Source organism: Paramormyrops kingsleyae, chromosome 16 (assembly GCF_048594095.1).
Source record: "Paramormyrops kingsleyae isolate MSU_618 chromosome 16, PKINGS_0.4, whole genome shotgun sequence".
Classification (NCBI taxonomy): Eukaryota; Metazoa; Chordata; class Actinopteri; order Osteoglossiformes; family Mormyridae; genus Paramormyrops; species Paramormyrops kingsleyae.
Window position 1 is genome coordinate 28,846,256 of NC_132812.1, and position 14,300 is coordinate 28,860,555.

At 38.3% G+C, this 14,300-nt stretch overlaps 2 protein-coding genes across 4 annotated transcripts; one reads left to right on the forward strand and one right to left on the reverse strand.

The window, feature by feature from the left end:
• The first annotated feature begins 3,061 nt into the window (after positions 1 to 3,061).
• mtrf1 (mitochondrial translational release factor 1) lies at positions 3,062 to 13,994 on the forward strand. 3 transcript variants are annotated; one of them, XM_072700135.1, is made up of 9 exons: positions 3,062 to 3,080; positions 11,197 to 11,288; positions 11,557 to 11,641; positions 11,869 to 11,976; positions 12,087 to 12,259; positions 12,351 to 12,468; positions 12,556 to 12,692; positions 12,801 to 12,899; positions 13,631 to 13,994. In XM_072700135.1, exons 2-9 carry the CDS (start codon positions 11,223 to 11,225, stop codon positions 13,736 to 13,738), a joined length of 894 nt encoding a protein of 297 aa, XP_072556236.1. In that variant the 5' UTR covers positions 3,062 to 3,080; positions 11,197 to 11,222; the 3' UTR covers positions 13,739 to 13,994. The 3 variants fall into 3 exon arrangements, with proteins under 3 accessions (XP_072556236.1, XP_023693492.1, XP_023693493.1); XM_023837724.2 differs by lacking the exon at positions 3,062 to 3,080 and adding an exon at positions 10,389 to 11,072; XM_023837725.2 differs by lacking the exon at positions 3,062 to 3,080 and adding an exon at positions 10,389 to 10,780.
• LOC111852775 (ras-related protein Rab-33B) lies at positions 7,676 to 10,073 on the reverse strand. Its single transcript, XM_023829019.2, has 2 exons — positions 9,690 to 10,073; positions 7,676 to 8,971 (listed from the first exon to the last, which is right to left on the reverse strand). The coding sequence occupies exons 1-2, from the start codon at positions 9,954 to 9,956 to the stop codon at positions 8,525 to 8,527; spliced, it is 714 nt and encodes a 237-aa protein (XP_023684787.1). The 5' UTR covers positions 9,957 to 10,073; the 3' UTR covers positions 7,676 to 8,524.
• Positions 13,995 to 14,300: the final 306 nt, after the last annotated feature.

The following is a 14,300-nucleotide window of genomic DNA, read 5'->3' on the forward strand; positions in this document are numbered from 1 at the left end:
TGCCTAACCTCAGCCATGCCTAACCTCAGCCATGCCCAGTCTCAGCCATGCCCAGCCTCAGCCATGCCCAGCCTCACCTGGACAGCCTCAGCCATGCCCAGCCTCACCTGGACAGCCTCAGCCATGCCCAGCCTCAGCCATGCCCAGCCTCACCTGGACAGCCTCAGCCATGTCCAGCCTCAGCCATGCCCAGCCTCAGCCATGCCCAGCCTCAGCCACCCTACAAAGACTGTCATCACCAGAATTCCAAATAGCTGTGAGGCATCTTTATTTAAGCCTTCTACGACAGTCAGTCTTTGCAAAGTATAGAGTGTTTGCATCATACTTTTGGATGATTATTATATTGTTACTGTGTATAACCTGTGTTTTAGACTTCCTGGTTTCCCAGTTCCTGCCTTTCTGTCTCTCTGGTTCTGCTTGCTTTGTGGACCTGCCTCTTTGTTACCTGCATTGTGTCCTTTAGCTCATGCAGCATATTGCCTGCTTCTCTGGTTCTGACCCGGCCCGTGTCTGACAGATGCTCATTCAACAACCATCTGCTCTGTACTTGTATCCTCTCCTTATATTCATTACAGCTTTGATTTTAGCTGTGAATTCTGGGATTCAACATCAAAATCAAAGCTCTTGCGTTGTTTACAACCAAAAACTAATATTTTAGGTCGTATTTTTGCTCATATTAATCTCCTATTGGGGTATGAAGATACTACATGTGCCAATTTGACCAAAGAAATTCTTCATAGCATGGATTCAAGAAGGTGTTGGAAACACTCTTTAGAGGTTCTGGTCCATGTTGACATGACTGCATCACATAATTGCTGGAGATTTGTCGGCTGTATATTCATGCTGTGAATCTCACTCACCACATCCCAAAGGTGCTTCATTGGATTCAGATTTGGTGACTGGGGAGGCCACTGAAGTACACTACACCCATTGTCATCTTCATGGAACCAGACTTTCCTGTCAGCTGGACCCAGTCTGGCCATGCTTCTCTGACTTCAATTCATTTCCGCCTCCATAACCGCCACTCACAGGATATTCTTTGTTTTTTGTACCATTCTCAAGACTGTAGTGTATGAAAATCCCAGGAGATCAGCAGTTTCTGAAATACCACCCCCCCCCAGCACCATGCCATAGTGAAAGTCACTTACATCACATTTTTCCCCACTCTGATGTTATCTGACCGTTGACTGTAGTTCTTGGGCCATGTCTGCATCATTTTATGAACTGAGCTGTTGCCGCATGATTGGCTGATTAGATATTTGCATGAACAAGGAGGTGCACTGGTGTTCCTAACAAAGTAGCCAGTGCATGTATTTGTTATATGAAATTATGGAATTTGAATTCTGTTCCTATAAGTAGAAGATTATATTAAGAAATTTTGATACATTGTGGACATCAATAGGGCAGGAAAACGATGTTCAGTGTGTGTGTGTGTGTTGTTTATTTTGTATGTTATATCTGTGTTGATTATCGAAGGCAGAAACTTATGCTCTCAGCTATTTTATAAATATCAGCATTGTAGCTGTTTCCATTGTGCAAAGAATTTTTAATGTTTTGCTCTTTCATTTATGTTAACATAAAAGCTGCCTCCTGACTATTGCAAAAGGTAATGTATCATTTGCCATTTCGCAAATACTTTACCCTGCATTACCCTAACCTAACTTAAGCTAACCTAACCTAACCTAACCCTAACCCTAACCTAACCTAACCTAACCAAACCAAAATCTCCATTTATGCCGGCAAAGTTTCACAAGCAGACCCTCTGATATTTTAATCATAAAGCTTTTGTTGCCGTAGTAATGACAGAAACATATATGCCCAAGAAAGCTGATCTTTATTTGTGCTGCATTTTATTATCAAAGTAGCACAGATTTTCACAACATGACAGTGAAATGTATTTGTCGAATTGATCAACAGCATGATTATCAGCATCTGCAGTGCCAACTGAAAATGAAAGCTTAGGTACCATACATATACAATGAAATTAAAATATTGTATATGTATGGAAAATAATTGGAAAATTGTGATGTGTCTGAAAGGCTTCATCTTTCCATAGCAATTATAATTTTTCATGAATCATTACAAAATACATTGCATTGATTATGGCTACATTTATCACTTGTTCATGCTCAGACATTCAGAAGGTATATCTTATCTCTCAAATGAAAAAACACAGTGGTGGTAGTTGATGTGACTCCCCAATGCTTCAGTAAAGCGCTTTGGGTGTCTTCAAAAGTATTATATAAATCAATAATGCTAAGTATGCACAATGACAGAAGAGAGCCATCTAGTGGCAGAGAGGAAAACACTGTATTAACTAGAAATGCTTCAAATTATTTCAGCATATGGGAAACCTCATAAAATTAGTAAAAATCAAATAAAATAAAAATATAAAAACAATAACATTCCCTCCTTTTTGATTCCCCAATTACAAAGATCCCTGGTCCTCACAACCCACCCACCTTTACATCTGGAAACTCGGATTATCCTTAAGGATGATGCTATTGTTAAAAATCAAATATAATGTAACCTTTCTAGATATGCTTTTAAACCCAGATTCCCCCTCCCCCCTCCCAAAAAAAATAAAATATATATATATATATATATATATATATATATATATATATATATATATATATATATATATATATATATATATATATATATATATATATATATATATATATATATATATATATATATATATATATATTTTTTTTTTAAACGAGATACGGTGAACCAGGTCTTCTAATACAGATTCATATTCCATGCCAGTCATATAGTCATGCATGTTTGTTGATAGATTGTTGCAGTGGCACTGCTGACATCACCTCCAGATGCTGTTTGTGCTGTAATTTAAGCTACAATTGTCAGTCAACCGGGTTCACAGAAGCGGGATTAGTAGCCTGGGATAAAAGCCCTGTGTGCTGCGTCCTGCTGTCAGAGATGTTGTTGCCCACGGTGACTGATGTCACTCGATCAGGATGGGATGGTCTTGGAGGTGACCACTTGGCTCAGGGCTAACATATTTGTGACATCATCAGCCTCCTGGTTTGCACATTCCCAGAGCTCCTGACCAGGTACGTTGTCATGTCCGTCATCATTATGTTATACCAGGTAACTGTGAGGCCTAGCAAACTTATTAGTGTTTCAAAAAGCTGATAAGAGATTGAAAATACTGTTCATGTTTCTGTGGGTTGGTGCATTGGGGTATTGGTTAACTCAGGGACAGGACTGTTCGACTTTCACCGACAAGGCCTATGTTTACGGCACCAGGTACCTTGATAGCCTCTGAACCTCTAGATGATACACTGGAGCTCAGTTAAGCAGTTTGCAGATGGACCCTTAATTTGAAGATGAAGAATTTCTCAGATTCCAAGGTGCAGCTGTATCAGGTATCGCTGCGAGCCTAAGCGACTATCCTTAACTTAAATCACTGACTCTGGACATTTGTTATAAAATAATCTTTAGGCTCCCAAATGAAACTTAGGAAAGATTTTAATGAGCCAAACTTAGTAGGTAAATAATGTATTATTAAGGATCTTCTGTAAAAACACAAACAAACATTCCCTCTACTGGATTCCAAGCCTGTTTAAAAGCAGGTGGGAGTGTGGTGATTGTAACAGCTTTGTCTGTTTGAGATGCATCATGGGTAGCATTTTACTATAGTTTAAACAGTACGGCCATTTAAAACAGTATTTTTTACAAAGGCAGTATTTCTTAGAAGGCAGAAATGCTCCCTGGAAAATGTTGACAAATAACTCTTCTAAACAACATTCAAACAACACAAAAAAAACTGGTGATATCTGCCGCAGAAGTGGAGATGGGTGTGGCGATGAACCCAGCCTGAGCATAAATGATATATTAACTATTTCTCCTAACATGACTCATGAAGATCATTCAATAGTGGGTATAACTGGCACAAGAGTTACATTTTATTTATATGTCTATTTCTTACTAAAATAGTTGCTTGATTCATTAAATTAATTGTGTCATTAATTGTAATTAATTGTTTAGATCCATAGTAGTTGCCTAGTCTCTGGCCTTTCTAAGGCTGACATACCTTAAAGAACAGCTTTTGTGTGTGATATTAAGAGCTACACAGAAAATAGATAGTTATGTATTTTTTATTAATCAGCAGGCATGTAATGATATAGTGTGTAAGGATTAAAGTGCAGTGCAAATGTATGATGATTCAAATATTGGAAATAAAATATGGATAGTAAAGTAGCTCAAATTATTATTAAGTTGCACAACCTCTTATTTTTTCCTAGCTGTAATTGCATTGTTCAGACAGTATAAGGCCGCAGACGTGACCTGCCCTCTTACTTATGAAACTTGCAGAAGTAACACTGTGGAATGGTGAAATGGTTATTAAGAAAAGGCCTATTTGTTATTTACTTTTAATAAATTAAATCTGAAATAAAAGGAATATTTTAGTTAACAAGCCACTATATTTTACTCCAACCATTAAAAATGTTTGTAAATAATTATTGTGGCTTATTAAGAAAATTAAACAAAACTTTCTTTTTTATTTAACAAATGGAATATTTAAGTTGATAAAGAATGGGAAATAAGTGTTGCATGTTTTGTTTTGGTGTGTGTGTGTGTGTGTGTGCGTGCGTATATTTTTTATATATATCATGAGAAGATTGAATTGCCAACCCAATATCGTAAATCAAACTGAATCATGAATTGGGTGTGAAATGCCTATTAGAAAGGTCTAACAACAAATGATGGTTATTATTGACCGATGGACAATTAAGACAATTATAGTACAGCACTCAGAGCCCTTTGAAATAGAAATGTACTGCGGACATGGATGTATTTAAATGTATTTGTCATTACAGCTTTTTACTAAATTGATCACTGCTTTCCATCCCCATGAACCATCCTATTTTTTTTTATTAAATAATGCATGGTTTAAAGATCTGTACAGCAATAAAAATTAATCATTTCTTCCAAAGCAGTTTGATTACCGTGTGAAGTCTGCATTAGTGTATTCTGTTTTCACCCAGTATAGATTGCCCTCATTCATGAACGCACTTGGTCTCGTGCCTACCGACACCGGAACTGTACATGCTGGGAGTGTTAAAGCCACTCTGGGACAAACACAAGGAGCGCTGGCGCGAGAATGCAAGGAGAGCATTCTATCATTTACTTTAAAAATTGTTTAAGATTTCAGTACATGACAGGGCTCCATGTCAGCAGGGTAGGCAATGCTCCTATAGAAAAATAGTGCGTACATTTTTTATTATACATTTTTTTAAATTACACCTATGCTGCAGTAGAGTTATTTATGTGCACCATCCTAATTTTTGACTTATAATAAACATTTTAATATACAGCGAAATATTTCTTAAATTGCAGTGTTTATTGCACTTTTGCATTAATGGCTCTTAAAATAATGATTTAACATACATGTCTTTAGTTCCTATTAAAACCCCAAAAGCCCCCTTTTAGGTTGTTGATGAATAATATAAATATTACCATCAACAGCAATACTTTCTTGACTTTCCTTGCCAAAAGTGTAATTCATTTGATGGTTCAAGGTCTGTTATAATACGTAAGGTGCATTTGTTGACATGCCACTTTAAGCCCAGCTGTACGGCGGCTAAAGCAAGTTCTAAATCATAAACATTAAACCCGTCACTGCTGTTTTAGTTTTTTTTGGATTGCATACATCTGGAGAGCCATCTAGTGTCACGTAGAAAACCTGCATCCTTTACCCTTCTGGCAGCAGTATTTTTTTGGTATCTCTTCGAAAGGATGCATGCAAAACACTTGACACGACGTCAAGTCAGATTTCATTTGGTCCTGTTTTTAAAGTGAAACTAGGTTTTAGGGAACATAAAGAATGCGTTGCCAAATTTAATAAATTGCAGATATATGTGCTACGTAGTGTTCAAATCTCTGTTGTAGTTTGTGATGAAAACAAGAAAAATCAGAGCTGACTAATGTATATGTGCAGTATTTTTAACAGTACAATTCATAAATGTATTTAGAGGCATATAGCAGCGCTGACGCGCGAATTTCAGGTGTTCAGACTAATTTCAGAATATATGCCGGTGTTCAGACGAGTTGAGCTTTTAAGGGTTTTTTGGGGGTCAGTGGTTTTTCAGGGGTTAGGGTTAGGGTTTTAGGGATGTTTGGGGGTTAGGGTTTTAGAGGTTTTTTTGGGGGTTTTTTGGGGGTTAGGGTTATTGTTTTACGGGTGTTTGGGGGCTATTGATTAGCACTACGGTAGCCTTACTCGACAAAGTAGCTCAACTCGTTTCAGATCAGCGACCAATCGGTCATTTAGAGACAGGCATGCATTCTACGGCAGGGATGCCTTTTTCGGCATAACACCTGAACGTAGGATGGAAGGGCAAAAAATTTCAACTTCACAAACATATAGGAGGGATTAGGCCTAACAAGAAAAATTGACACAGCATAACAAAAAAATAAATAAACAGAGAAAACAAAAAGGCATCACATCCATAATTTTCACCTAATTCTAAATGACCGTCTAACGTTGACTAAAACGTCTGATGTTTTGCTGACTCGGACATCTTGATATCATTTATATTGGCGAGGGAATCTGCAAAGATCTCAGCTAGGCAGAGGAAGGCTCGTTAATAGGAGGCGCTGCCAGATCGGCTGCTTTCGCCTACAGGCGAATCACAGAGTTTGGTCATTGCTGACGTGGCCAGCAAAATATCTCCTTCTGCGCTACTTTGTTTCCCAATAGCGTCCCAGAGCGAATATGATCTTAACCACCTGACAGAGGGATCAGCCCTACAAAGCGGAGTCGAGTTTTCCAAAAGCGTCGCAGCGCAGCACCGTCGGCTGATCAGGTTGCGCTTCCTTTGGAAATATTAATGAGCCTCGTACTTTTCGGAAAATCCCCGACGGCATCCTTATATCCCATAAAATCTGGAAGTGGGTAGTAGCTTAATTCAACCATAAAGATACGTGAATCACTTTTTCTAATCAGGGATGGAAATTTAAGAAGATAACAGTGTTATCTTCTATCTGTTCTATCTGTTTAAAATGTAGAGTTCTTTATATAGTAAACAAACTAAACATAAATACTATATAATGAATGAGATACAATTTCCATTGCTCTCCATGTTAGCAAAACATTACGTGTATCCCAGGTACCGGTGCTCCAACAGTCAGTGTTCGGTACGGTTGGAGACACTGATAACCTACAAAGAAGCACTAACTGCAGAACATTTGGATCAGTTAATTCTTCTGAAAGCAAAAATCATTATAGGACAAATTACAAAACTCTCAAGTATTTTTTTTCTGTACAGTTAAGCAGCTAGCTGGCTTGTTCTGCTTTTTAATAATACTAATAAAAATGAATGTTCCGAGATTCTATTTTCTTTGTATTCCATTAACGGTGGGTTCCCGTGGCCCTATTTGTAAATTTTTCTTCAGTGAAGTTTAAAAAACAGTTTGAATTTAGGTTTACATAATAATCACATTGAATAATTGATAAACTGAACTAAATTGTGATAGAAGACTTCTGTTACACTGAATCTTTCCCTAAATAATTGTAATCAAATTGAATCATCCTGGGGCCAAAGATTTATACTTCAAATTATCATTTCATATGCTGATACAAATCATTTTACTGTTGTTTAAATAAATACATTCCATAAATTCATGTAAAACACTGCAAAAGGGATATTTACAGTTTAATTATCGTACAGTCCAATGTATTATGTCAGCATTTACAGGTACAGTTTTCATTTTTAAAGAAACATTCACAAGTAATTAAGAATGGGGTTCTATAGCAGAATCCCAAAGAGATATTTATACTTACCAAAGGGTCACCAAACAATTTGTTTCAAATTGTTTTGGATTTCCAATGAAAATTGCTACAATGTTTATATTATATACCCTTGATATACAATATAAAAAAAAAAAAATTACATTAAGCAATCATACCATTGCGTTGTGATCCTTGCATTGAGATTCCTTTATAACATGTCCCTCCGTTCATGTAATTTTCCATTTCACGCGAGGAGTTTATATACTTTCAGCATAATTAGTAGAGTTCATAAAGTAAGACCTGTAATCAACTATACTAAATTACATAAGATTATTACACTGAATTCATGGTGACACCAAAGCATTCGTGTTACGGTAATTTACCTAACAGTCCATAACTCAAAATCGGTAGTGTTCCATTACAAGGCTATAAAGTAACTTAAAAAGTAAATCAAATATCAAATACTGGCTAATAAATTTAATGTTTTTCCTTCTAGTGAATCTTGACTCCTATTTTGATGTGTTTCAACTTACTCATTTCAATATCAACAAATATGAAATATACCATCAAAGTGTAGTTCGCGAAATGCAATCCCAACAGAAACTCCCTGAACACATTACAAAAAAATGCTGTTCCTTTCTCGAAAATATTACCAAACAGACCAAGCACCTGTTCCTTGAAGTGTAGGGGACCACAGATAGTATTAATAAGCATGTATCAGCTGACTGAGGTGGGGAGGTAAGATCTTTGTGGGATAGCTCAGCATATGCACTGGTTCTCCAGTTGCTCCTGTTCTTCTGTGAGATGCACCGTGGTTCCTTCACTGGGCTGTTTCAGTCGTAGTGGTTTGTTGTTCTTTAGCCTGTAGGCAAGTGTTAAGAAAATGGCATCCACGTGCTGCTTTTCAGCTGGGTCCTTCGCAGAGGTCTCAAAAAGAGGGAAGTTGTACACATCTGCCATGCGCTGGGCCAGTGAGGTGGGAACCTCTCGCCTGTCCTGTAGGTCACACTTGTTTCCCACCAGGATCTGGGGCACAGCGGGAGAGACACACTGGCGTGCGCACTCCTCGATCCATTCCGGCATGTTCTCCAGGGTGGACAGCTTGGTGACGTCATAGACGAAGATCACTGCGTGGACGTTGCGGTAATAGTGCTCCACCATACTTTTTCTGAAGCGCTCCTGCCCTGCTGTGTCCCAGATCTGTAACTGAAAAAGGGGAATATTCTTTGCTTAAAAAAATCATTTTTGATAACTTACTGTTGGTATCTTAGGGGAGAATAATAACGGGTTTCACAGGTTTCTTGATACTAAACCCCTAAAACATCATTTAATTAAAATGGATCAGAACAAATAAAAATATAACATTTAAGTACTATAATTTAAAGTTTTTCAGATAAATGCAAAGACCTTATATTGTAGTATAATGTGAAGTCTGCTGTAGCTTACTCTATAGTCTCTATATGCATGGTTAACCATGACTTTAAGAAGAAGCAAACACTCGTATTCACTTTGACTTATCTACAATGCTACTATACTCTACAACAGTACTATACTAAGGCCCGCTGATAAGGCCGTTATCTTTAGTTTGACATAATTCCTACTACAAAAAATAATTAAGCCATCTATATTACATAATTAATAAAATGCATGCACAAAATTATTTTCTACTTTTCTTAAAAAACAGAAATTCATGACGAGTTCGCACTCGGTGATTCTACCTGTGTAATAATTCATGGAAATATATTTTTGGGTTATTTGTAACAGGGGTATTCAGGAATCACATTTAATTAATACCCATCGGCACATTATTATTATTATTATTATTATTATTATTATTATTATTATTATTATTATTAAGGAAACCAAAAGAGTATTAACGGAATTAAGGAAATCAAATGAGTATTGACGGAATTCAGCCTGTTACCTTGATGCATTCTCCATCTAAGTCCACAGTCCTTTCCCTGAAATCAACTCCTATTGTTGCTTCGGGGTTTTTAAGAAATCTACCACCGCAAAATCTGTAAGTGAGACACGTCTTGCCTACATTGGAATCTCCGATCACGATGATTTTAAATATCTGGATCTGGAGGTTGTCATCGCCCGTAAAACACTCCTTTGTCGGACTCTTCCTGCTGTACACTGTAACAAAGCCATCGTGACTGCTGTCATTTGCCATCGTGACTGTTGTCATTTGCCATCGCTCGATCGGGGAGCTTCTCGGAGCATCGCGATACTATAGCGGAAGGACCTGCTGGCGTTTTGCTGATGCTATACCGCCTGGCTTCCCGTGCGTCTCCGGCTGGTCAACGTCATGGACGTCGTATGAAACGTAGATGCGTATTACTTCAAATGAATCCTTTGTCTTATTAATTTTTTAAATACTTGAGCACCCGCACAATAAAATACCACTTCAATGCATTTCTATTCTCCCAGCTTGTGTGTTTCATAATCGCATTTGAGCGTCGTAAAGGCACGGATTCAGTCAGGCAAGATTTCACCTGGATTAAATGAGTTTCATTAAAACTGAAATGGAATTGTAGGTCTGATTTCAAACAGTAAACAGTTTACTAGATGGTAGTGACAGTTCATTTCTGTTCAGCCGTTATCCCAGAGCTGTGTTTAATAGGAAGATATACTGTGAAATAGCAGTTGTGTTGACGTGCACAAATGGGTTAAATAAAAACAGGAATGTTCCGTAAACACATGGTTGGATATCAAAATGTAATTTTCTGGAGATTCTTACTGCATATCCCAGAAGGCGTTTCGCCCACCCACACGCCAATGACGTAGCTACGGCTTCCGGGTTATTTACTTTAAGGTTATTTGTGAGGCGTGATGCCGTGCTGGGCTTCATTCATGAAGTTATGTCTTCATACATTTGTAAACGTGCAAAGTCCCCACCATAACTGAGAAGTGAAGAGGAAATAGGGATTGAAAACAATGTACAGACGGCTGCTGCGGTGTGGTGCATGTTCCTGTAGGATCTTCCACCACATGCAGAAAGGTGCTCTGAAGGTACCGTCATGTAAGCCGCCGATGTCCTTTATGATTTGGGGCATTGCTTTGCGGAAATACTGCATAAACGGCCACGGCGATCTACTGAAGAACCAGCCTGTTCAACAGTATTTACAAAGTCTGACTAAGGAATATCGTCACATTACACAGAAGTTACAAAATGGACAGTGTAATGAGTACGAAAGAAAGGCGTTGAACAAAAGACAGGTTGAACTCCTACCGATAGAAACAGCTTTTCAAAATATGGAAAGCGCAATGAATGACTTAAAGGAGCTGGAAGCGATTTTGCAGAGTAAGTACCGTTCACTTTTTAAAGCTGTCGTTTAATGTTTAGCTCTGCGTATAGATTGATTGTATATTGATTTTATGGAGTGTGCTTATCAGCAGCCCCTTCTCACCTCGTCTCGTTCATACAGGCAGCGTAGAAGAGAAAGACCGGCACATGTTGGAGCTTCTGAAAGACGAACATGCTGAGATGTCAAAGCGGCTTCAAGCACTTAAAGCAGAAGTAGGGATACGCACCGTTTCTTTGAAGTTACATAACCTCTCCTGCAGAATGGTTTAAATATAGTCACAGTTCGTAAAAATTGCTAAATCCAGCTAAATACTGTATGTATCAAAGAAGTTTTGGAAATACACACACACACAAACAATTAATTACATTTAATTGCCCACTAACAAACTTTTCTTCATACTTTAAATTCCGTTAATATAAATGTAATAAAAGTAAAACTGTATTGATTTATGATCATATAAACATTGCTTCACTTGTTCAGCTGATCCAGACAATGATACCTTGCGACAGACTCGACAGCAGCAGTGATGTCATTCTGGAAGTGGTGTCAGGAAGAACGACAGGAGGTGGGTGACACGTGATTGCGTGCAGCCCCCCCCCCCCCCGGTTACTAGTGTTTTTTCTTCAGCTGTATGATCTCCTTCTAGTTCATGGGTATTAGGAGAAACTGCATTAAGGGTATAATCTGCCCTAAAGCTTCTTTAATGTCACAAAATAAAAGAAGAAATTTAACAATCATATGAACTATATATTTCTGTTCTTTTTTCTTAACTTTCTGCATTGTCCTATGCAGGTGACATCTGCCAGCAGTTCACAGAGGAAGTGTTTGATATGTATAGTAGATTTTCAAGTTACAAAAACTGGGATTTTGAAGTCTACAATTACACTCCTGCTGATTACGGTACGTTTTTTTTTTTTTTTTTTTTTGACTTTCCAAACTGACCAGAGTTATAATTAACCGTGAACGTGTGCGATGGCGCAGACAGGTGACTGCCTGGTTTATTTACTCAGGAGGACTGCATCATGCAGCGGCTAGAGTCTCTGGGGAGAATGCCTACAAATTCCTGAAGTACGAGGGTGGAACTCACCGAGTTCAGAGGATCCCTCAAGTTGGCCTGTCTTCTAGAATGCAAAGGATCCACACGGGGACAACCACAGTTATTGTCCTCCCCCAGCCAAGCAAGGTGATGTGCGCTGTACTGTATCCTCCTTGCCTTTTTCTTGTTCTAACAGTATTAGGGATGAATATTTTAGGATCTTATTTCATCTAACTAGATAGACCTGGACATAGACCCCAAGGAGCTTCAGGTTGACACTTTTCGATCTAGTGGAGCGGGAGGACAGAGCGTCAATACAACAGACAGCGCTGTCAGAATAGTCCATGTTCCAACAGGCAAGAGCGTCCCAGTCTAGTTACTCGAGTTATAGCCGATGGATCAGTGGTATCTCATGAAGGACCGGATCCTTCTGCCTGTGACAGGGATAAAAGTGGAGTGCCAAGAGTCTCGGTCCCAGCTGCAGAATCGGGACACTGCCATGCGGCTGTTAAGGGCCAAGATCTACCAGTGGATAACAGACCAAGAGCAAGAGAAAAGCGACGCCACACGCAAGCACCAGGTAGCCTGTTTGCCTGGTTTACATCCTGATCATCTTCTGTCCTTTCCAGTCGCATGTTAAATAAGTTTGTCTCCCAGACGTAACTCTCATTTGTGTCCCGCCACTCAGATAGGAACCCGTTCTCAGTCGGAGAGAATCCGTACCTACAACTTCACCCAGGACCGTGTGACGGATCATAGGATAGGACACGTGACACGTGACATCAAGGTTAGTCTTCGTGGGCCATGTCTCAGAGCACAATGTGTCTTTAACATCACCATTCCATTCTGGTTTGTTTGTCTTTTTTTTGCTGTTAATATCCATGGTTCATATTCAGTGAAAGTCACAGAAAGTCTTGGGACAAATCTTGCAAACTATTACTTTATTCATTTGTTTACAAAACATACATCACATTAGAAACGAGCAGTATTTTTAAGTGAAACATTCATTTCAAGTAGTAATAAATTGAAACCTAAATTATAGTTCTAAAACAGCTGTTCTGAGTTAAAAAGTTCATTGATAAGCAGTCTCATTGGGTGCCTTTTAATTAGTAACACCTTTACATAATATAAAACATCAAATATTTGTGTTTTGTATCCCTTTGAGAACCAGTGACTACAATTGGCAACAGAACTGAATGAGTCGGTCAAAAAAAAAATTGACAGTTAATAAAAAGAAAATGTCTGTTTGTCAATGGACTTTTGTTTTGAAACCAATAATTCTAACATTTTTGCAGAAATAAGCGTCCCAAAGACTTTTTGGCACCATTGTAGTTCTCTTGTTCTCTAATTGACAAGCTATAAACAAACCTCTGAAGTTAGGTAGCATGCTCGCTAAACAGAAATTCAGTGATGTTTCTGGGGACTAAAATAGGAATGTGTGATCTCCTTATGTTATGTCGTGTCGTGAAGCTCTAGAATTTACACTGTTTGCATGAACCAGACCTGTGTTTTGATCAGGGGTTCCTGCGAGGGGGAGAGATCCTGGACCAGCTGATCACAGAGCTGATGCATCACGCTGAAAGGACAGCGCTACTGGAGTTAGCACAAAACACCAACTCAGAATAATTGCTGTGACCCTGGACTTGCAGACTGTGAAAGCCAAGGAAGTAAACAGTACTGTAATGTAAGCAATGTTGCTATTGTTTATGTGTGTCTAGAAGTATTGCGTGCTTTGCACACAAATCACTAGAAATTAAGAAATTTAGTGAAAGTTTGACATTTTCTTTAATGGATGGAAAATTTACCATAGAAAAATTTGCTGCAAACAGTATTTGTAAATATGCAAATCGGTCTGTGAAATATATAATATGATTTAAACATATATATTCAACTGATGTTTGTGTGTGTTTGTCAGTAATCCTCAATGCAAAGTTGTGCATTTCAGACACAAATCAAGCACCTAGGCATGCAGTCAGATTTATAAACATTTGTGAAAGAAAGGGTCATTCTGAAGAGCTCAGTGAATTCAAGCGTGGTGCTGTCATAGGATGCCACCTTTGCTGTAAATCAGTTCGTGAAAATTAATCCCTGTTAGATATTCCATGGTCAATTATAAGACGTATTATTGCAAAGTTTAAGTGTTTACGAAAAACAGAAATTCAGCCATGAAGTGGCAGAGCACACAAAG

Coding starts and splice junctions, on each gene's coding strand:
- LOC111852775 (XM_023829019.2), bottom strand. CDS start 9,956: ATGACAACAGTCACGATGGCAAATGACAGCAGTCACGATGGCTTTGTT. Junction 8,972..9,689: donor TAGATGGAGAATGCATCAAG/GTAACAGGCTGA, acceptor CCCCTTTTTCAG/TTACAGATCTGGGACACAGC.
- mtrf1 (XM_023837724.2), top strand. CDS start 10,706: ATGTACAGACGGCTGCTGCGGTGTGGTGCATGTTCCTGTAGGATCTTC. Junction 11,642..11,868: donor GTCAGGAAGAACGACAGGAG/GTGGGTGACACG, acceptor TGTCCTATGCAG/GTGACATCTGCCAGCAGTTC. Junction 11,977..12,086: donor TTACACTCCTGCTGATTACG/GTACGTTTTTTT, acceptor TTATTTACTCAG/GAGGACTGCATCATGCAGCG.